Below are 23,630 nucleotides of genomic sequence, written 5' to 3'. Positions count from 1 at the left end.
TCTCTTAGTTCAGGTAATTAAGACATCTCTACAAAGGGAACAAATGAGGACTTAGGTTGCAAATTTAACTCTCGCGTCTCATAAATCTTACCTTTGCAATCACTACCTTGAGTGCATAATACATTTAATTATTTTTAATACAAGTAGAAATTACACAATTAGTAACAGGTAGAAGGATAAAACAATATATATTGTCAAACAAAAAAGTAATCTTGTTCAAAAGACAACCAGTAACAGTAAGAATCTATGCAGTCCTACTCTTACAGGACACTGAGGTACAACAACATGGCTAAAATATCTCTTGAGAGACAAATCTTGGCCTTCCAACCCATACAGCAACACGTTAGACCCAATTAGTGGGTATAAACCACATCGTAAAATTAAAAGCTAAAACAAACTTATGGTACCTGCAAATATAACTTTTTAGGTGAACTCTACTCAGCAGCTTATATTTTAGGCTCTTTGCTGAAGCATCTTGCTCTTCACTGCTGCAGGTTTCAGAGAAAATAGCATCTAATTTAGAGAGTTCAGGGTCCAATCATGCTCCTTGCGACTTTTTTTTTTTTTTTTTCCTCCCTGGTCTTCAGAAAATAAAGGACACACAAAATTCCCTTCTGTGCACTGCTGCAATAATTTATCTGTGATCAGCTCTGAGGCTGATGGCCTTTCCATACCGACTTCACCTTTCCAAAAACTTTCTTGCTTTTTCTGCATTAACATTGGTATTGTCGCCTAATAGAGCTGAGACAGACCAAAGTCCAACAAAACATGTTTTCAGGAATATTTGCATCCAGGTGAAAGCTCCTACTGTGTGCAGTGATAGACTAATTAAAAACAGCAGAATGGTAGGTCCATTACAAATAATGAAAAAACTCTACATACACTGGAGTAAAAACAGTTTGCTCACGACACAGTGAGAATGGTATTTTCTGTAAAGAATATTTTCCCATATCTTGATGGATACTTTCTATTTCCATCACTTGACTTGACCTTGAGTGAATCCACTTACATTATCACTATATTAAACTCTTCTTACAAAATATATTTTTGCATAACACTGCTGAAATAGAAGGAGCTAATACTCATTGTAATATGCGTATGAAAATACTCCTAAGTGATATTAGGAATAGCAGTGTTATGTAGCATTGTATTTTAATGGCTATTTAAACTGGTGAGATATGAGAGGAGTAAGAAAAAATACAGCTAGATTACAAAGAATATCAACATGGATCAGAAGTTCCCTCCATAATCTCAGTATTGTGCACAGATGTCCAGTGAATATACTAGGGACTTCCAGAGGGTTTCAGAAACACAGAAAGACAAAAAAAAAATACAGTGAATTGGAAAGTAATGCTTCAAGCTAATACAGCTCCTGCAGAAAAAGATGGTATTGCAAACAGAGATATATTTTGAGAACAAACTGCAAAAATCTATGTGATGAATAGAATGAGGCTACACTTCCACAGACAGAAGAACAAGTAAAAAGGCAGGTGTTCCACAATTTGGTCAGGTGAAAAATAATGAATGAGTTGAAATGTAACAGGATACCTTCATATGCTATGCTAAAGATATCACAATTTAGTTAAAACTGAAGCCAAATGGGTGAATTGAGATAAATGAAATAAAGTCCAAGCTCTGAGTGATCAACTTTTTTGAAGAGTGAAAAATACAAACTAGGGGGAAGAGGAATATAGTATCTGGAAAGAAAAGTGTGCTTTAAAGACAAGAAAAAATACCACAAAACCCAAACTAAAACAAAACAAAAAAACCTCTCTGTCATTTATTATAGCTGTTATTTCATCTATATTGCATTTTCAATACTTTCCCCTAAGCAGAGCTCAGTAACATGTCCACATTTGATTCATTACAAGTGTAGAAATGGAAAAAGAGTGATGTGAACACAAATCTTGGGTCTGCCAGGTAAATCTTGCACAAATCTGCCTGGTTTATATAGGATTCTTTAAATTGTAGCTTAAGGAGCAGAAGACAGAACCATAAGAGATCACTTTGTACCTTACTAGGTTGTTTTGTTATTCATACTTAAAATTTATAGAAAGTCCTACATATGCACAGTGTTCTACAACAAAAGGAATGAAACTTCTAAATTACAAACAGTAGTCTAATTTGGGGGGTGAATTAATGTGTCTTCAATAATCATTAATATCAAGCAACAAATGCATATTTACAGAAACTGTGATGGGATCTGCAACATCAGAGATTAAATTATTCCTTTATTTACATCTTATTTTATTTCATATTATGCAGAAACACTCCTTTACAAAAGGCCACTTATAACCTATCCAGTGACTGGCATTTCCACTTCCATTACTCTTCAGCCTTATATTAATACAAAACAAAATCAACCACAAAATCCTCACATCATTATTTCTTAAATGGGTATATATTGGCTTTATGTGGTTTAGGCGTCATATTTTTTTCATAATGTAAGTATCAGCCAAATTTATTATGAAGAGTCTAAGAGCTAGATTTTTAAGACAGCTGTAACCTAACCATCTAAATACCCTGGCAAAAAACTAAAAAACAAAGCCATCTCCCTGAAGCAAACAAACCCACAAAAACAACCAAAACCTAAACAAAGCAGTGTAAAACTCCAGTTTACTTGACTGCTTCTCAAAACCAAAGGCACGCCTGACAACAGTGGAAGCAAAGCCAATCCACTGTTTAGGCAGCAGTTTAGTAGTCTGGAAAATAACATCTCTCTTCAAGGGTCATTCTATATTGTATCCAAAATCACAGTCTCTGGGATCTCATCAAAAGACAGAAAAAGTGATTAACCTCCTTCAACTCTTCCCTTATTCTTCATCCTCTCTAAATTGTTGAGTTGAAAGCTTGGCTCAAACAAGCTTTTTGTTATGGTGGTCCCTGTGATGAAAAAACGGACAGGAGACACTACACTGTCTTAAAGGTTGGCAGGAAAAAAATGCCAAGAAGTCCTCACAGAAGAAAAACTGATCATTCAAGGCAGTAACTTTACAAGAATTAATTACACTAAGTTGGGGATGAATTAATACAGGTAAATACAGGTAATAAAGTTTCCAGGGGCTGGTTAATACAGGTAATAAAGTTCAGGGGCAAACACAGAACCAAGCACAAAACAGCTGGTAATATACATGATGTTAAAATGCATAGAAAGTCAGAGGATCTGGCAGGTAGGCTGGAACCTAGAGATACAAAAAGCATTTACCTGTTTCTTGGTAGGTATCTCAGAGTGGGAGTAAATGCAAAATTATCTCTTTTAAAATTTGTTAACATTTGTTGTAGAACCCACCAAGAAGGAACAAAATTATTGTCCTACATTAACACAGTCAAAAAAGAGCAAATGTGCTTCAAAGTGAAGCACATAAACTATCAAACTCTTATCTGCCAAAATTCAGAGCATTAATAATAACCCTGTCACAGGTCAAAAACAGGTGAACAACATTTAGGCTTGTAAAAACCAGCCACTTTAGTAAATTTTTCTTGCTTCTATCAAAAGGTTCATAATCATAAAAGGGCGTTATTCTGTTCTAATTCTAAATATTTACTAAAATTTACTCTGCCAGGGAGAAACAAAAACAACCCTTCTCCCCTCACCACTCTCTCTTCTCTCTTTTTTCCTAGCTTACTGTTGGCATTCAGTGACCTGGCAATATAGAAATGCTTAGACACCTATTCAGAACTTTCTTTTTAAGCATTCTGAAGTAAGTTTAAGCAGTGTCAACACTTTCCAAAGGCTGCTTTGTAGCCTGCCTTTCTCTTGTCTGTCTGTGCCTGGTCACCTCCTTGCCCGGAGCTGCAGTGACAGATGCTCCCCTGCATCCCAACTGCTCCCTCCTCCTGGCCCTCCTTGTCTCCTCAACTCTCCCCTCTCAATTTTAATTTATTACTCTGGTACTTGGTAAATGCTCCATCAGATAACAGCCATTTATAAATTCAGTACTCCTTTCTATAATTTAAACATATAAAGTTTCACACCTGTTGTGAAACACCAGCAGGTCATCATGGCTATCCCAACCAACTCTGGAAGCACCATAAGATAAAGAACCAGAGGGAGGCTTGAGTTGGCCCCCATGAAAAAATATTAAAGAGTTCCTATGACAAGTGAGGTCAGTTGGTCACCTCTGGCATCAGACAGGAGAATTCCCATCACTGCTCTTTCTAGCTGGTTACTGGGGAACAGTTTTCCCTTGTTTTACTTTCTTCCTTCCCATTCTTTCCCAAGGTAACTTTGAAGCCAATATGTGCCATCAGCCTCACACTCCATCAGCGAAGCTTGGTCAGACTGTCTCAACTTTCTCAGTGCAACAGCATGAAAAAAATTGAGGCTGCTAATCATAAAAAATTGCACATAATACTCTGGAATAGAGAAGAAAATGTCAAGCTGCTTGTAGTCAGTAATTCCTGCCCATAATAGGAAGAAACTAATGCTAGGAAAGGAATATTCAACAGAACTAAATACATGATTTCCAGAAAAAAACTTACCAGTTGCCCTCAACCAGGCTGTTATATTGCTTTAATATCTTAAATGCTGTCCTTCTCCCAGTTTATAAAAATAAGTCTGTATAAAACTTAAACATGGGCAAATTAACATTTTGAAGGAACAGCCACTGATGTATGGATTGTTATCAAATATGCTCCTCAAACATGCAAGTGAATACATTTGTCCAGGTGCTGGCAGGAGTTATAGGAAAGCTAATTAAACACGACCATTGGGGAAGATAAAAGAGAAGCAGTCAACAGATAATTATGAACCTTAAATAGCATTCATTCCTTCTGATTAAAACACCAAAAAAATTATTCTGTTTCTTTTGTTGTAGAAAGGCCTTTAATTTAGTCAAATTGCTTTTTCAGCTGGAAGCTCAAGGAGTTAAGGATTCAAGGTCCAAGGAAAAGCTATCTTCTTCAGTAACCATTTAAGTTTCCAGTTACTGCCTAAACTGCACATTTACCTTCCACAAACACAGAGGAAAAGTCATCTTTTGTACTATAATATTGTACCTTAGTCAAAACATCAGATCAAAATCAGATTTCTAAAAATTTTTGGGATAGAAGCAAAAGAATTTAGCTCATTTTAATAATAAAAACAGATTAAAGTCCATATGCTGCATGAATGTATTCTATCTGAACAGTTTACTTTGTACTCAGAGGTAAATACTTAAAGGCATTGTAATCTAACTAGGAAGTTCAATGCTACAAAACTCTATTTTTATCCTGTATTGCATATTTCACTACCCTTGTCTTCTTTGCAATTACTTTTCTTTTATATCAACTGTATCCACTGGATGGAAAGTCATTTAAGAAGGTGAAATAACATTTCAGGGTCAGTAATAGCAGAATAACTTCTGGTCATTCCCTCAGACTACTCTAAAGAGTGCCACCAAATACTTCTCAATTAATTCAGAGCTACTCATCTTCTTTGGCTATATTTAGCATAGGAGAGTAATTTTACATACCAGGTTTAGCACTCGGGTACTCACTAGACTATCATCAAAAAGTTACATTAAGACACAGCGAAAGTGACAAAAACGTATTACAAGTTAAGGAAGTGTCTTTTCCTTTTTGCTAATATTACAACAGGTTCTACAGTTAATTTCTCAAAAATGGCTTTTTTCTGTGAATAAAGAAACCATTCATAACTTCCATTTAACATGTCTAGATATCTAATATTACATTCCAAATTTTCTAGATTCCTAATGGACATGAAATTCTGCTGTAACACTCTGGTAAAATGGGTCTACCCAGATAAAAGTACTATAATAAAGAAATGTTAAAAAAAATGCACACTTTGGAATTAAACACATCACCTTTGTGAGTTCTGCAGTTACTTTTTCAATCCAATAATTTCTAAGAATAATGCATCAGGAAGTGTATTTTAGCTACATTATTAATAGTAATTAAAAAACCCACACAACTTTTTTTTTTTTTTTTTAATAATTATATACTGCAGAAAAGCCTGTTTTCTAAACTTGCCAGATTTGATGGAAAAACACCAAAACAGAGCTGTCTAGATGACAGAATGCCAAAAATGCTCTACCCACTGGCTGTCTAAGAACAGACACATGCCCTGAAACTCATGAAATTCCCTGGAACTCAACAACGTGCCAATTATTTGGCTCTTGTAAGATGAGACTTGGAATTCAGGCAGATCGAAGATAGGAAACATGATCAGCTAATTAATGTCATTTACAATTAATATGGAGCACTGCAATATAGCTTTTCATCAATGCATTATAATAAATTAAAAATTTGCTGTTCAAACAAACTTTAATTGTGTGATTTTGACATTTGCTGATTTACTGTGTTTTAAAAGCTGAACATGAATGTCGCACTTTTACTATGCAACCAAAACAGAATATAGTTTTCTTGCTAAGATGAATTTTCAGTATACCTTTAGGAGTAGCTGTGTGCTTTTTTGGGAGGTTTATTTCAATTTGGTTTTTATAATCTGCAACTGAATAACAAAAGAAAATGTGCTTACTCTCTCTGTTTTTAAAATTATTTTTTGGAATGCAAAACCACTTTGGTAAATTTCAAATAATATCAACAATATTCTCTGTATTAAAAGCAGATATTAACAAGGATAATTCACTTATTTGCATTAATTGAAATACTTACACTTCTGTATTTGACAATATATTCCAGTATGGGGGCACCTCCATCATCTTGTTTAGTTATGCTGAGTTTAAAACTCTTGCCACTCTCTGGTTGTCCATGAATTGAAGGGGGGCTTGGCTCCCCTAAATAAGGAAACAAACAGTGCACAGGAATAATAATAATAATAATAATAATAATAATAATAATAATAATTCAGCAGTGCGATAACTCTTAAATTACAGCTAGGAACTTGTCCATAATAATGTTAATCAAAATCTTAAAATCAGTATGATCATTCCAGGCACTATAAATCAGCCTCTATAAAAATGTTAAATACTGTGCTTGAAATATGTTCTAATGTAGATCCCTCATACAATGAAACAAAATTATGTGAAGTGTGAAAGAATTATTAATTTCTTTGAGACTTTCTGACTCACAAAGCTTTTAAATGGAATTTCCTTCCAAAATCATTTAGTCATCAATTCAGCAAGGTTGGTAACCTGCTACTCACTCTGAAGTTTAAAAGACACTCTCTTACAGGAAAGCATCCACAATTTAAGCATAACCCTTATACCTATGTGAGATTTCTAAATTCAGTTTTTAAATTTAAAGTAAATTTACTCTCCAATAAATCTACCAAATCAAGTTAGATAAAAAGTTATCTAAGAATAACTTCTTCTTAGAGAAGTGAATATTAAGAGTGAATGTAAAGAATAGTATTTTCAAACCTAAACCCAAACATCTATTTTATAATGAGGAGATACAGGTAGTCTTAAACATGCACTCAAAAGATTAACAGCCACTTTAAGACCCTTTCCTAGTCAAAAATCCACAGATTATCTTTTCTATATGCAGCGCCTATTACATTTTTAAAAAGAGATCCTAAATCAATATATACTGTGTGTTATCTTCAAAATACCTGTAAATATGCATTTACCCAGAGAGATACTGTTCCTTTAGAAATAATTGTATTATTTGTGTTTAGCACTTATTAAAGTAAGGATAAACTTACTTGATCCTAACATAAAACTTATCTAGCTTTCTCCCAGATAACATATATATATATATATTTATAATGTCTACGTTTCTGTCATTCTTCCATCAAGGTGTCAATAGGAGTAATAGGAAATTATTTTATCTGTCCTGGAATATTTTAGAATATCTATATTCTTCAATAAAATATCAGTATGAAAGCTGCCAAGTTACTGTTTTGGGACACAAGAAATGTATAACATAACATAACATAACATAACATAACATAATATAATATAATATAATATAATATAATATAATACAATATTAACCATAAGGCAACCTAATCTAATCTAATATCACAGAAATATTTTGTTTTCTTTTAGTTACAATAATTTTATTGTTCAATCCTTTAGGGCCAGTATTAGCTACACTGAGTTTCCCTACTCAAGAAACAGTTCAGTTGCAAAAGACTTATGACAGACTGGTCTGGCAGTAGTTGCTGATGTACTTCAACATGTCTGTTTGATTACTATACACTGCCATCTACTAATTCCTTTGCTTTTCTTCTCTCTGTGTATTTAATTTATATACTGTTGTTCCTATTTAAAGATAATTTGAAAAAAATATTTTTCATTTGTCCTTAATATTTTAATCTGAATCTCTGGCCCATATTTATTACAAATACAGAATTGGTTTCATAGAATTTCTCATGTGCAGGTAGTCACAGTTAAAACAATTTATTCTCATTATTTCTTCCATAGCTTAAGATTTCTGTTTGAGGCTTGGTAATTGCAGAACAATAGCAGCATAGTTTGGTGAAGAAATGTCTCCAGAAACTGCCAATTCACTTCTCTTTGATGTGGATAATATCCTGAATGTTAATGAGAAAAAATCCTTATTCTAGTATCTGTCATGGTTTGTGCTCCATTATATCAAATAAAGACTCTTCTGAATCTCAAAAATGTAAGATAATGGGATAAATTCTCCAATTTAAGTTCACTCATACTTGAAAGGGTGGAATACCAAAACATGATTTCTGAGGAACAGTGTAAAGACTAATGTAAACTGGAGAGACAATTAAAACCTGAAACATTATCTACAGTGAATAATAATTAAAATCTAGAGATATAATAATAATAATAATAATAATAATAATAATAATAATAATAATTTTTGTTTAACAGCACAAGTATTACTCACGGACAGGTAAGGTCTGAAAGATCTCAATTTTGCTATACTCTCCTTGCCCTTTTCCATTTACAGCAGCTACTTTGAGTTCATATGTTGTGTTTGGTTCCAAATTGCTCAGAACAACCATAGCTAAAGAAAAGAACAAAAAAAGGAATAAAATTTGATGCAGTAATAAAAAGAAAAGTAAAACAATTTCATAGTTTGCTTTTTTCACCTGTAAATTTATGAGTCTCATATACTGACAGTACATTGGTTTCAAACTTAGCTTTTTTGCTGAGTGCTAATAGTCCCTTTCTTCATTTACACAAAATCATTGTTGTGACTGAACAAGTTATGCTTCTGAAGGAACACAGTGTTAGAGAAGTAACAATTCCGGACCTTGACGGGGGTCGGTATTTTGTGTTCAGGTTATGAGCACAGTGTATTGGGTTTGCACAGCCAGGCAAGGCAGCTACAGGGCTGGCTTCAGGGAGAAGCTGCTGGAGGCTTCTCCCACATCTGACAGAGCCAATCCCAGCTGGCTCCTGGATGGACACACTCCTGGCCAAGTCTGAGCCTGTCAGCGACAGCAGCCTTCCATGATAACATGTTTAAGAAAGAAAAAAGTTATTGTGCAGATGTTTTTTGTGGCCAGAGAAGAGCAGGATGAGGCTGAGAGAGGAACAGCGCTGCAGACACCCAGGGCAGTGCAGAAGGTGGGGCAGGAGGTGCTCCAGGAGCCAGAGCTGAGATTCTCCTGCAGCCCATGGTGCAGCCCGTGATGGAGCAGCAGTGCCCCTGCAGACATGGGAGACCATAGGGATGTAAAGATTCATCTGCAACCCATGGAAGGGGTACACACCAGAGCAGATGGATGCTGAGAAAGGGCTTTGACCCTGTGGGAAGCCTGTACTGGAACAGAGCCCTGGGAGGGCACCTGCAGACCCATTCCAGGAGCCCATGCAGGATTCCTGGCAGGACTGGTGACTCTGTGGGGGAATTACACTGAAGCAGCCTGTCCTCGAAGAACTGATCCTGAGGAAGAGAGATCCATGCTGGAGAAGTTCGTGGAGAGCTGTTGCACATGGGATGGACTCACTTTGGTGTAGTTCGTGGAGAACTGTCTCCTATGAGAGGGATCCTGTGCTGGAGCAGGGGAAGGACTCCACTCCCTGTGCAGCAGCAGCAACAACATGTTATGAACTCCTTCTGTGACCAGGTGACCCACCTGGTGGATGCAGGAAGGGCTGTGCATGTTGAGTACCTGGACTTCAGCAAGGCCTTTGACACTGTCTCCCAGAGCACACTCCTGGATAAGCTGGCAGCCCAGGGCTGGGACAGGAGCTCTCTGTGCTGGGTTAGGAACTGGCTGCATGGCTGGGCCCAGGGAGTGGTGGGGAACAGTGCTGCATCCAGCTGGGGACAGTCACCAGTGGTGTCCCTCAGGGGTCTGTGCTGGGGCCAGCTCTGTTCAGTATCTTTACTGATGACATGGATGAAGATATTGAGTCTTTCATGAGTAAATTTGCAGATGACACTAAGCTGGGAGTGTGTGTTGACCTGTTGGAAGATAGGATGGCTCTGCAGAGAGACCTGGAATGGTTGGAAGGGTGGGCAGAGTCCAGTGAGATGAAGTTTTATAAGTCCAAGTGTCCAGTCCTGCACTTTGGCCACAATAACCCCCTGCAGTGTTACAGGCTGGGGACAATGTGGCTGGACAGTGCCCAGGAGGAAAGGGACCTGGGGGTGCTGGTGACAGCAGCTGAACATGAGCCAGGGTGTGCCCAGGTGGCCAAGAGGGCCAATGGCTCCTGGCCTGGATCAGGAATGGTGTGGCCAGCAGGAGCAGGGAGGTCATTCTTCTCCTGGACTGGGCACTGGTGAGGCCACACCTCGAGTGCTGTGTCCAGCTCTGGGTGTCCCAGTTTAGGATGGACATTGAGTGCTGTGTCCAGCTCTGGGTGTCTCAGTTTAGGAAGGACATTGAGACACTTGAGCACATCCAGAGGAGGCCACAAGGCTGGGAACACAAACCCTGTGAGGAACGACTGAGGGAGCTGGGGTTGTTCAGCCTGGAGGAGACTCAGAGGTGACCTCATCACTCTCTACAATCTCCTGAAAGGTGGCTGTGCTCAGGTGGGGGTTGGTCTCTTTCTCCAGGCAGCAACTGGCAGAACAAGAGGACACAGTCTTAAAGCTGCACCAAGGGAAATATAGGTAGGATATTAAGAAAAAGATTTTTATGGAAAGAGTGATAGAGTACTGGAATTGTCTGCCTGGGGAGGTGGTGGAGTCACCATGCCTGGATGTGTTTAAAAAAATGCTGGATGTGGCACTTGGTGCCATGGTTTAGTTGAGGTTTTAGGGCTGGGCTGGACTCAATGATCATGAAGGTGTCCTCCAACCTAGTGATTCTATGATTCTGTGACCATTATCCCCATTCTCTGTCTCCATGTGGGAGAGGAGGTAAAGCTGAGAAGAAAGGATAAGTGGTGGGAAGGTGTTTTTAAGACTTGTTTTACTTCTCGTTATCCTGCTCTGATTTTGGCTGATAATATATTCAATGATTTTCCCAAGTTGAGTCTATTTTGCCCATGATGATAATTGATGCATGAATCTCTTCCTGTCTTTATCCCAGTCATGAGCCTGTTCTCCCTCCTGGTCCAAGTGGCTGTGGTGGTGAAGTGGTATCGAGACAGGGTCAAACACAGGAGACATGAATCTGACAAAAAAAAGAATTTTTCCGTCCTCCTTGCTGGCAACTGGCACATAATGCATATTCCAACCACCTTCATAGAGTTCATAACTTGCCATTCTTCCTTCATGGACAGCAGTATCAACTGTCCTTGATCTACACTCCAAAATGCAGCTATGTGCTTTTGGTGACTTTCTGGTGCTCCTGTATGCCAGCTCAAGAATGTGCTCAAGACCTAAAATGAAAGGTGCCTATGATGATCAAAGCAAGAGATCTGAGTTATCTACTGAGGTCCTGAAAGAGAATTAGGCAGGTTTGCACATATTTCAGAGGTGTATGGAAATACATATATGTAATAATAATTAAATTATATATTAAAAAAAACCAAAACCAACCAACAAACAAAAAACCCCATAAAAACTTGGGAAGCAAAGTGGTGGAAACTTAGGACATGATTTCAGAAATCAGACTGAACTCCTGACAGTGATAATTCACAAAACCTAGCTCTGTGATTCTGCCTAAAGATGCCATCTGAAGCAGAAAACAGGGGTAAAGCTTGCCAAAAAACACTAAGAATACATTAGTAAATCTAGAAGTAAAATCCAGGAAAATAATGTTGGACTCTGGAAACCTTTATAGGAATACATTATAAATAATATTATAATACTGTATTTACTAAAAAGCAGTATTGATTATGTACTTGGAAATGTGGATCCATGCAGAGTTCTTGGAATACTACCCTACATTTAGAAGAAAAATTCCTTTTATTTTTCTCTCCAGCAATTGCCTGCTTGCTGTTTGCCAGCGCTGTGATGAGCCCTCCATATGCCACATTCATACTGGGGAGTGGATGGAAATTAGGTGGACTTGATTAAGGGCACAACAGCACTTGTCTTGCCCAGGAAAGCAGGGGCTGTAGTGTTTTACAAGTGGCTGTAGAAATGTACTATCTTAAAAAAGAGCCAGGAGTATCCAGTAGTAGCCAGTCCTTAGGGAGCCTAATCTTTTCATTATAAAGGAGGGGTCTTTTAGTTGCTTTAGGCCTTCTTTTGAAGTCATATATTCAATGAAAACATAATTATTTCTGTCCATATTCTTTGTTTTTTCTTTTGAGTCCAAATTTATTAGAATTCCAATTTCTTTAGTTTCTACAGCAGTTCAACAGACGTCCCATTAAATGTGAAGCTAAAAGGATTTAATGAATTTGGAAAAACAGTAACTTCTATATTTCACACTCTATTATGGGCATTTTGCACGAATTTGCCATTGAAACATAACTGTTTTCTTGGAAATAGAGCAGAATTGTATGTCTTCCAGCATGTTCTAGCTTCATCATTTTATGAGATTTTAAAATATTGAATTCTAAGGTATAATCCATGTAATGAAAAAATAATGTATCATCATGAGAATAAGAATAGAATTAGGAGATGTAGCATTGAGTTCTGTTAAGATGAAATTTAAAACTTAACTAAGCAGTAGCAGTATTTGACTTGCCTTTCAGCCATGATTACTTTCCAAGGATGAATAATTTCACTGAAAAGAAACCTTAGGGCATACCAAATATTAATGCTACTGTAAATGTTTTTAAAATTTAAATGACATAAAAGCACAACTACGAGTCTACATTTAAGAAAATGCAAATGTGTTAACCACATGAAACCTAAAGATCTGATTTTCTAAACACTCCTGGGACCTATAGAAATTAATAAAATTACTTATATATGATGTATGTAAAGAATCAGTGCATACTTCAGAATCCCCTGCAGAGCACTATGTGTCTAGATACAATGACTTTTGCAATTACAATTGTGGAATCAACACAGATATATCTGTTAGTGTAGTATGTCCTCAAAACCTGGACCCTCTTAATATCAGTGATGGTGTGATGTGCACATATCACATATGTAGGAAACATTGTAACTGTGGCCTTCTGAAAAACGAAGAAAAGTACCATTGTGGATTAGCATACATACTCCAGTTGTAAAAGAATACTTGGAGTAATTAAGATTAAGAAGTTGTCTCACAGAGTGTAACAAAAGTGTGAGACTGAAGAGTAACCTAAAGGAAATGAAAATTTCACTGCTTGTTGTTGAGAAGTGTTGAGATTGGAAAAAAATACTTAATAAATGGATTATTTTTTTTTACAATGTGTGTATCTGTTATTAAAGTATAAAATCAGCTTATTAATTTTTTTTAATATATAAGTATGCTTTTCTCACAGGAAAATAGCCCTGGCCACAATGGATATTTTGATTTCTTTCACATCCAGTGCAGAAATGTGAAAAGAATCAATTCACTGCATATTTTATGTGTACATTTTGCCATTGACATATTTATTGATGGCTTGTAAGTTTGAGATATACTGAAAGTGAAATCCCTTTCTTTCAGAACATCGTTTGAGATTTTCCAGTTTCTTCTAGCTGTTATATCAGTAGATATTGTCTTTCTAATCACAGTATCTCTGAGCTTCAGTTATATAATTCAATTTTGTAGATTGATTTTGCTGTGATTATTCACATAGCAACTGGCTAGATTGAGAAGTAGATATGGAAGGAATACTCCAAAGAGGAAAAAGCAGAACAGTCTCTCGTGAACTCTCCAAATTAAATAAATTATCTAATTTAAGTCAGTTAGTTAATAAGTTAACATGATGCACAAGACCTCAGAGCTTAGTGTCATCCATTTATAAAGTGAGGCTTTAAGTCTCAAGGTACCCTTAGAGAACATCATGACACAAGAAGTTCTCAGATATATTGGTTTTGCTTTAGTATGCTATATTAAAGCTTTAATACAAAATTATTATTATTTTTTGACAAGGTATGCCATGAATATTGTTGCTTGTTTGTTTTTTTTTTAATTTTGTCAACCAGAAATTAAAAACAAACACACCAACAACAACAACAACAAATAAACCTTAATGAACCAAAAATTAAGTTTAACCTATTACGTGATAATAGGTTAATCTTAAAGTTTAAGCAAGAGTAAGTATAAAGTCCATTTTATTCCACAGATTCTTGAATTTTGCAAGCAAATCTAATAAACTAAAACACAGAAATATGTTGGAAAAAAATGCAGACCTTCATACTATTTAAAATATAGCTTGCAAGCATTTCATCTAGAGTAGTTCCTTTTCTTGTCACAGAGTTTTAACTGCTGTCAAAATGAACCATGGGAAAGCAACATCTAACACAAGATTTGCTGTGAAATAAATTGTACCATAAATTCAAATCAATAAAGCAAACAAAAAAAATATCCCCAGCTGCTTCTCTGGTCTGGGGTAGGTTGTTTCTGTTACTTTATTACAGTAGAATGAGAGGAAAAATGTCTGGCATATTAAATTGTCTTTTCATTGAAGTAATGTGCCTCAGAAACTTTCTAAGAATTGTGATATATTACATAAACCACCACCAAGGAAAAGAAGGTTAGGGGAACTAGCAGTGCAGTTCCTCCACATTAATCCCAAAGTGGATCTTATATGAGGTTAATTAACAGAAATACCACATTGTTACCAATTGCTCTCATTGGAGAGGTATCTGCTGCATAGAGCAATGTTATTGCAGTTCCAAATTCAGTCCCTTGAGGATGTCAGATCTAACAGAAGAAGGATATAAATTCATTTTGGAACAAAGTAGCTCAGACATATTGCTGCTGAAGTAACAGCTTCACTCCTATACATCTGAGATTGTGGTGGCAGAGTGAAATTTCTGTCAAAGAAGTATTACAAATATGAGGGTGGTTTGGGTTTTTTTCCCTTACTTCTCTTCCTTTCACCTGAATCTATGTCACTACAGAGGATGAATGCAGCCTGACTACAGTGCACATTAATAAGTGGAGTGTTTTGATTTAATGGCACTTTGTTGCACCTATTACTCATTAGTTTACTACTCTGAAGGAAAAAATCTGAGTCCCCTGAAAATACCTGAATCTCTCTCAGAGGGGAAAAAAATGAATAGCATTTTTATGACGCTTAAACAGGTTTCTCTTTGTGATGACGACTCACGTTCTTTTTAAGGGCAGGAGAAAAAATCATGGGAAGGCAACTTAAGGTAGTAAAGTAATAAAGTTCTGTACAAGTGTCTGAGACTCCTGTAGATGTTATAAAATATGAGGAGCTTTGCCCAAAATCTGTCTGCCTGGGATGATCAACAACTGTTTTGTTTATTCTATGTGTTTGCACAGTAGGAAGAAGGGTATAAATGTCTTTTTTCTAGCTGAGACTCACAGTTAGCTCACAGAAATATTGACAGAATGAAGTTAGAAATTGCCACGGGGGACAAATATAGGGGGGAAAAAAAAAAAAAAAAAAAAGAGATTTTGCTACACAATAGACAAAATTTTAATTCATATGCAGAAACAGCCAGGCTGTCTCAGTTCCATCTGTCTGCCTTGCCCAAATAACAATAAATTTCTTAAATACTCATTCAAGCATCTGGGTATAAATGTCAGAATTCAGCTAACATAAATAAATTACTTGTAACAATGAAAATATTTCGAGTTGCATATTCTATGAAAAAAGATAATGATAGCAAATCATATTGTCAGTGAAATCATTGGCATAAATTGGAGACAATATCTAACTTTAAGTAATTCCTTAAAACACCAGAAACAACTGTAACTATTTTTATTATCAGATAAAATGGTTCTGTTCCCAGAATTTCCATCATTCTTTGCACTATAATGTATAATTATTACATTATTTTGGAATAAAAGTATTAGCGGTTTATTTAACTGTGAATACAAATAATTACCCATGAATAAAGATATACAGTGTAGTAGATCAGGTATAATTAATATAATCTAGTGTTCACTAACATGAGTAATTTCTTTACAAAACACTTTTCAGTAGCTGACATTAAAAATGCATTTGGCAAAAATGGCTTTAATACTTTTATTAATATTAATATAAAACACATTAAAACACAATTACCATGTTAAGCTCCTTTCTTCCATATGTTTAATTTTTATTTTACTGTGCTAGGTTTTGAGATATCACTATAAAACTGAACCAAAAGTAGCATCCCTGTTCAGGGATTATCTTTGATCCCTATTTCTACCGAAATCTAGTCAGAAAAGATTAAGTAATCTATGGGAAAATTATAGTTACAAAATGTACGGTACTATAATGAAAATAAAGCAAGCAGAAGTGTAAAGTGCCTAGAAAAGAGCAAATTTGTTTTGAGCAAAACTGACAACATAATTTATAATATATTGAATCAGCACAAATCCAGAAGATGTGGTTCTTCATTTAACAAACGTCAGGTATAACAATGAATAGATTTTCTTTAGAAGTTCATTTATTTAAAAAACACCCTTAATTCAACTTGTATTTAATCAGAGTAACAGCAGAGAACACAGGGAAAAAGAGAAAACATGCCTGGAACAAAAGCAATCTATTGAGATAGATCATAATTTCAGTAAACCTTCCACAACTTTATTCAGAACAGAAACATGCAGGAACTGCATATGAAACAGAGTTAAAAGAAACAAAAGTTAATGCATGCATTTTTTTAGGCTATAGGTTTACAAAAAAAAAAAAAAAATTGTACTCCAAATAATAAAATAGACCATATTATCTTGGTATCTTCTTCAAATTTTTCTGTTATACTAATTTGACAATAAAATAGAATATTTAATGAATAAGTCCTGCCATTAGTACTGATTAGCATCCTATCAATAATCATGTGCAACCAGGACCTAGCTTTGATAGATTTTGTTGCCCATCACCTCTACAACGGAATTTATATTTCAGCCACACACTCTTTAATACCCCTTTCTCCAAGTTTTTAGTTAGATATTTCCTCGACTACCTTTATGATGACCAAGCCAGCTGCTTAATACCAAATGTTTAAAAATGCAGTCAACTTCCATAAAAGGCACTTGTAAATATTAAAGGAAAGGGAAATGGAAGTCAAAGAATAGAAAACAGAAAAGAGAGAAGGAAATGGAAGAGGAAAAGGAGAGGAGAAAGAAAAAATAGACTATTAAAAACTTCCTAAATACCACTACATAAAAAGTTTAGGGTAGAGAGTGCTTGAAACAACTGATATTCCCTGTAAGAAGATCTTGTTAAACTAAACAAAGGCATCCTGAATGAAATAATTCTTTACAGGATGCAACAGGTAAAAATGGAAATATATACTCAGCTTCAAAATCACAAAATTCAAATACATTTTGAAAACAAACGCTCTTTGAAGTACCTAACTTTTAAAGTGTCAAGTCTCCTGCCAGTACTCATTAGCCCTTAATTTGATTTATTTAATAAGTGTTTTAGAACAAGCTTTTTAGAAATACTTCTGTAATTTTGTGTGTGTGTGAATAGCATTATGAGTGTTTTGTAGTGTTGCAACTTATTGGACAATAATTTCAACAACGTTCAGTGATGGCTAACAGTTTCCTATCACAGCATTTAAAAGCATTAAATTAGTTAATACAAATTCTGGATTTCATGGAGACTGGTGAACTTTGGCACACTTTCAAAGTAGTGATCACACTTTTTGGGTTTTTTTCTGCCAGTTTAGACCAGTTATTAGAAATATTGATACACTGGGAGAGACATGGAACACTGAAACCAGCTATATACCACAACAAGAGGGAGAGTAATCTCCATCCGTGGGACTTGAAACTGAGCTAGACAAAACCACACCTGACCTGATCTAGGACTGGCAGTAGTCTTGATTCAAGCAGGAGGTTGGATTATATAAACACCAGATATCCCTTTCAACCAAATCTTCTGATTCGATAAATTAAAGGGGAATACTCTCTTGGTTCTTGAAACTCCATTTTGCCCTCTGCTATAAAACTATTGTTCAATTCTTAATGCAAAGATTTTGCTTGGAGGAGCAGCCTTGAAAAGGACTATACTAAAAAGTTTAATGAAACAATAAATGAATACAGTGAAATCAATGGGGATTTTGATTTCTACCAGATATTGTCCCCATGATGTGACAAGAAAGTATTGCTCAAAATGCTTTCTAACATATGACTAATGTTCTCAGCAGGGTTCACTGTTAAATATTTATGTCACTATAATTGCTGCAATTATAGTAGTACAAATTATACTGCTAGATAAAAAACCTGATTAAGTTAAACATTTTCATTAATCAAATTTACTTTCTGTAGACGTTAGTTTTAAAATTATCCTGTAAAAAAAAAAATTCGATGCCATTGAATACATGGAACTTACACTGGCAATATGAACACAGAAAGACAGCAGAGTTAAGACATCTAAATAATACTTTATTGAGTGAACACAAAACACTAAAAAATGTAGTAAAGGAATGACTGTTGCAATCTTGATGCAGAAGGGCAATCAATGCCCTTATTAATATAATGTACATTGTCATTTATCCTATTGTTTTTTCTCTTTTTGAATACCCTTCAAATCACAGAATCACTTGAGTCAGAAAAGACCTGTGAGATGGAGTCCAAGCTCTGACCGATTGCAACTCTGCCAGCTGCCACATCCATTTGTTTCTTGAACAACTCCAGGGATGGTCAATCTACCACCACTCCCTGAGTAGTCCAACAACCCTGTCAATGAAATAAATTCTTCCTGATATTCAGCCTGAACTTCCCTTGCTGCAGTTTAAGACTGTGCCCCCTTGTGCTGTCACAAATTATCTGAGAGAAGAGACTGCTCCCCACCTGGCAACAGCCTCCTTTGAGGGAGTTGTAGAGAAGGAGAAATTCATCCCTGTGTCTCCTTTACTCCAGAACAAGCCCCCCCAGCTCCCTCAGCTGCTGCTCACAGGGCTTGTGCTCCAGACATTTCCCCAGCCCCATTGCCCTTCTCTGCTCCAGCCCCTCAATGTGCTTCTGGCAGTGAGACCTGGACACAGCCTCCAGCTGTGACCTCACCAGTGTCCACCCACCCCAGGGGACAATCCCTGCCCTGCTCCTGCTGCCACACCACTGCTGGTCCAGGCCAGGTGCCATTGGCCCTCTTGGCCACCTGGGCACTGCTGGCTTATGTTTGGACACTGCTGACCAGCACACCCAGATCCTTTTCCTCTGGGCAGCTTTCCAGCCATTCTGCCCCAGCCTGTAGCACTGCAGGGGTTTGTTGTGGCCAAAATGCCCCTGAAGGCTAAGAAAATAATGAATTTTAACACCTGCACCTTCTTCCTGTTGTCAGCAAAGTTCTGCAGAGCTACAATTTCATTTTCTTATGAGGCTTTACAACGTATTTAAGATGTTTTGTGTAACAAAATGCAATTCACTAATTTTCCTATGGTCTTACAAAATTATTGTGTACTGTGTTATTATGTACAAATTAGATGTGGCCTTCCTTAACCAGACAGACCTAATCTGCTCATTAACTACAAATACATCAGTTCTCTTACAGTGAAACAAAACAGATGTTGAGAATTCAGAAATTCTTAATGATGAGCCAAAGGAATACCTGAGAGCACAAGGAATGAATGTTTTAAATACTGTGCTCAGAGAAGCAGAGAATTTTTCATAGGTAAATTAATATATGTTAGCAAGACTGTCTCTCAATTAAGACTGCTATTTAAAATTCCAACATTTTCAATTTCCCTCTAATTCTGCTTCCTAACAGTAATAAACAGAATATGTAAAATCTGTATGACTTTTCTCACTTAAGTTGCTGCAGCCTCGGAGCTGCCTAAGGAGCAGATTCTGACACAGAAGTTCTGTCTTTAACTCCACTAAGCCATGCACCTTTCAACCCTGGAGCATGCAAAGCGTGAGGAAAAGAAAGCCTACTTGCTCTGTTACCCAGTTCAGGAGCTGGTAGAAACCCAACCAGCACCACTTGAAATAAGAATGAAGCAGCTCCTGATTTCTGCCATCTCCAACAGAGGGCATTTTCATAACGCCAAATGTGTCTTTCCTAACTTTCCCTACTCCATAAACAGAAAGACCTCAAGGCTGACATGAATGATGATTTCAAGAACAGCTCTTTTGCTTCTTGCATGCAAAGATAATTTTCCTTCATAACTTTCTTCCTCATCCCTATCTTACTCCTGTATAATTTATTTCATACCAACAAAGAAAGAAATGGCGAGACAGAAAAAAGGTCATAAAAAAGACAACATTTAAAGATACTGTGAAATGCAATACAGATCAGGTCACGCTATTGTTCTGCTGCTCATTCTTGTATGTGGCTGAGGGAGATCTCTATTCATAACCACTCTGTCATTCAGTGACCTTGAAAATGCCTAAAGAATACTCTGTCATCCTAGAGCACTTTTCTGTTTTGTATTACAAAGTGCAGCAGAAGTTTATATACACATAAATATTCCATAAATGTACTTTATCTTTTTCTAAGTAGACAAGCAATGTACAATAAATGTTGGATGAATACAACACACACTTGAAAGGCAAAATTTGCAGCTGCACCATGTGTCTCATTTATCAGTTATTCATACCCAATACTGCACTGCATCACTCTTTGCTTAACAAGATTTACCTTTACAAGCCATGTCAGCAAGACCTTTACATCAGATCAGCTCCTCACCCTAAATTTCCTTGAGAGTGTGCAGTTATGAAAAGTCTGAAAGGTCTAAATGGGAAATAGACCAGAATTATCACAACAGCACCAGGTGAAATACATTTGGAATGACTGATTCTCCACTTAATTTCTTATTAAAATACTTACTATGCACTCTTGCAATCAAAATATTTTCCATTTGTTCCTACAGATTTTCAAGTCTGAGAAAACCATAAAAAATGTTCTGCAAGGAGCTTTGTCTGGCTGAATAAGGGCAATTAAAAACACAGAATTACAAGGAAAAAAAGAGTAAGCTCTTTTTTTAAGACAGTGGTTATATCTGCATAACACTCAATTGCTTTTAGTTATGAACTCATGCTGTGCAGTAAATTGTCTGGGTTCTCTTCTCTCATGACATTTTATTCACCCTTAAATGTGGAAAGTAAATCTCATTTTCCTGATGTTTCAGGTCTGTATAAAAACCTGAAATATTTAAACACAGTTTTCCCTTTACGCTTCTCACTTTCCAGTCCCTCTAATCCATCCATGTAATTTAGTTTAAGACATTTATTTACAGTTCAACCTTTTCAACCACAAGAGCCTTTTACAGCAAAGATTTGGATGGAGGCCAAAACTAGTATATAGACAGAATTAAAGGGCTGAATACCTTTCTTACATGCAGTAACATACATAAAATATACTGGATAAAAAGTGGTCTTCGTCCTCATATTTAATTGTAGCCTATAGTGGTTATAAAACAGTATGCACTAATTTAATTTTTTTTTTTGTGACAACTTGCCATTGAAAATTTTATTGGCAAATCGCATAATTCCATTTTATCCCAAGAATTAAGATCTTTTAAAATTTAAGCACTTTTTATTCATATTATTTGTATCAGGTCTTACAACACTATAGTGTAATAACATATGTGTGTGTATATATACATATGTATATGCAATTCCTGCCTTCCTGTGATTTCAAAACTGGTTTAAGGTTGAGAAAAATATTTTTGAATCAAGCTAAATATTCAGTTCAGTTTATTTTGGAAAAAAAAAAAAAAAAAAAAAGAAAGAGTCTTGGCTTATCAATAGTACCATCAGTATATTAACTGATAAGAGGTATGATCCACACATTTTTTGAAAATATTACCAATTATTGCCAACTGAAAATGGATAGTTCCTTTAAAAACCCACTAACTTTAGTCAATTTGACAATGTGACAATAAGTATGACATAATAAAAATGTTTGGTATAAAGTAACAATATATTTTTGGGGTTTTTCATCCATGATTTTACTGTTCTTAAACTGCCTAACAGTCTGATAAGTGAAGAACCATATGCTAAAGTTCAATGCATGACACAGAAATGTTTCTGAATGGCTTATGCCATCATTTAACAGATACAAAACCCTCTTAGTCTCCAGGTACTTCTAGGTTATGGAATACATACATAGTAGTCTAGAAAGGCATAAACACTCCTCAGAATAGTAACTGTTATTGTAGAATTGAATGCGATCACAATTCATGTCATTAAGAGTCAAATCTGACAGATTTGCCAAGGAATTAAATGTCTCAAGGTGTATTTCCCCCTTGGGACAGGCTGATGAATTTCAATTTTCCTTCTGCCTTTGCAGCTTGCAGGAGAAATTAATGAATTCTGCCTTGAAGATTTTCAACTCTGAAAGTAATTTTGAGTGCTAGCCTAGCTTACCAAACTATTTGTAATTTATTTCTGTTTGATCTACAGATTATACAGATTTATTCTCCTTAATCATTAAACTCACTAAGAAAATTATTTAATTAATGGGATTTGTATCTCTCAGGAATCTATTTGAAAGTCTTCCAGGTTTAATGGTCAAATATTGCTACACTGGGAAACTGTTTCAGTAATCACTGGAGTACAGATTTTCATGCTTCTGTTTAAAAGAAGCAGTAAATACAAAACTTTTAACATAGGAGGTAATAAATGAGAATTCTTATTAATCTAGCTGTTAGATTTCCTCTCTGTTGCAATAATAAGAGATAGTAATTGCTTTGTTTTATAACAGGAAACAGTATATTTTTGCATAATAGTGTTTCTGAAATCTCAGGGGAAGGCTTTGAAGAATTTTTTCCCTGTGAGGGCAGTGAGGCCCTGGCACAGGTTTCCCAGAGGAGCTGTGGCTGTCCCATCCCTGGGAATGTTGAAGGCCAGGTTGGATGCGGCTCTGAGCAACCTGTTCAGGTGGAAGGTGTGGCAGGGGTTTGGAATGAGATGAGCTTTAAGGTCCCTTCCAATACAATCCAGTCTATAATTCTATGATTCAATAAAATTTTGAAGTCTTCTCAAAGAACGTCTGTTCATATGATGTCCACCAAAATGTCTTGCTCAAGGACAGAAAGTGAAGTCTAGTAATTTTAACCAAAAACCTGATCTGCCCAGACAAAAACAAAACCCAAAAAAATCCACCCCCCTACCTCCCTCTCCCAAAAACCAAAACACACCACACCATTTCAGAGTATGCAATGCTAAATATAATATATAATATATAATATATAATATATAATATATAATATATAATATATAATATATAATATATAATATGTATGTATGTATGTATGTAATGAAAAGTAAAAAAGAAATGGAATGACCTTATTTTATAATTTGGACTCCTGTGAAAGCTAATTCTTTACAAATGCATTATTTGCTGCTTGTAAACCAGATCTACTAATGTCTATAATACTATTAAGACAAAACAAGACCT

The 23,630-nt window shown here is 35.9% G+C and overlaps 1 protein-coding gene across 1 annotated transcript in view; it reads right to left on the bottom strand.

The window, feature by feature from the left end:
• The window catches only part of NCAM2 (neural cell adhesion molecule 2), a 128,096-nt gene that overhangs the window by 33,368 nt on the left and 71,098 nt on the right, over nt 1–23,630 (bottom strand). Inside the window, exons 13-14 of the mRNA XM_066338321.1 lie at nt 8,770–8,889; nt 6,616–6,737 (exon numbers count right to left, since the gene is read on the bottom strand). Coding sequence (XP_066194418.1) covers nt 6,616–6,737; nt 8,770–8,889 — 242 coding nt within the window. The remainder of the gene's footprint in view (nt 1–6,615; nt 6,738–8,769; nt 8,890–23,630) is intronic.

The sequence above is a fragment of the Sylvia atricapilla genome, chromosome 2, assembly GCF_009819655.1.
Source record: "Sylvia atricapilla isolate bSylAtr1 chromosome 2, bSylAtr1.pri, whole genome shotgun sequence".
Classification (NCBI taxonomy): Eukaryota; Metazoa; Chordata; class Aves; order Passeriformes; family Sylviidae; genus Sylvia; species Sylvia atricapilla.
This window is presented reverse-complemented; position numbering and strand designations above follow the sequence as displayed.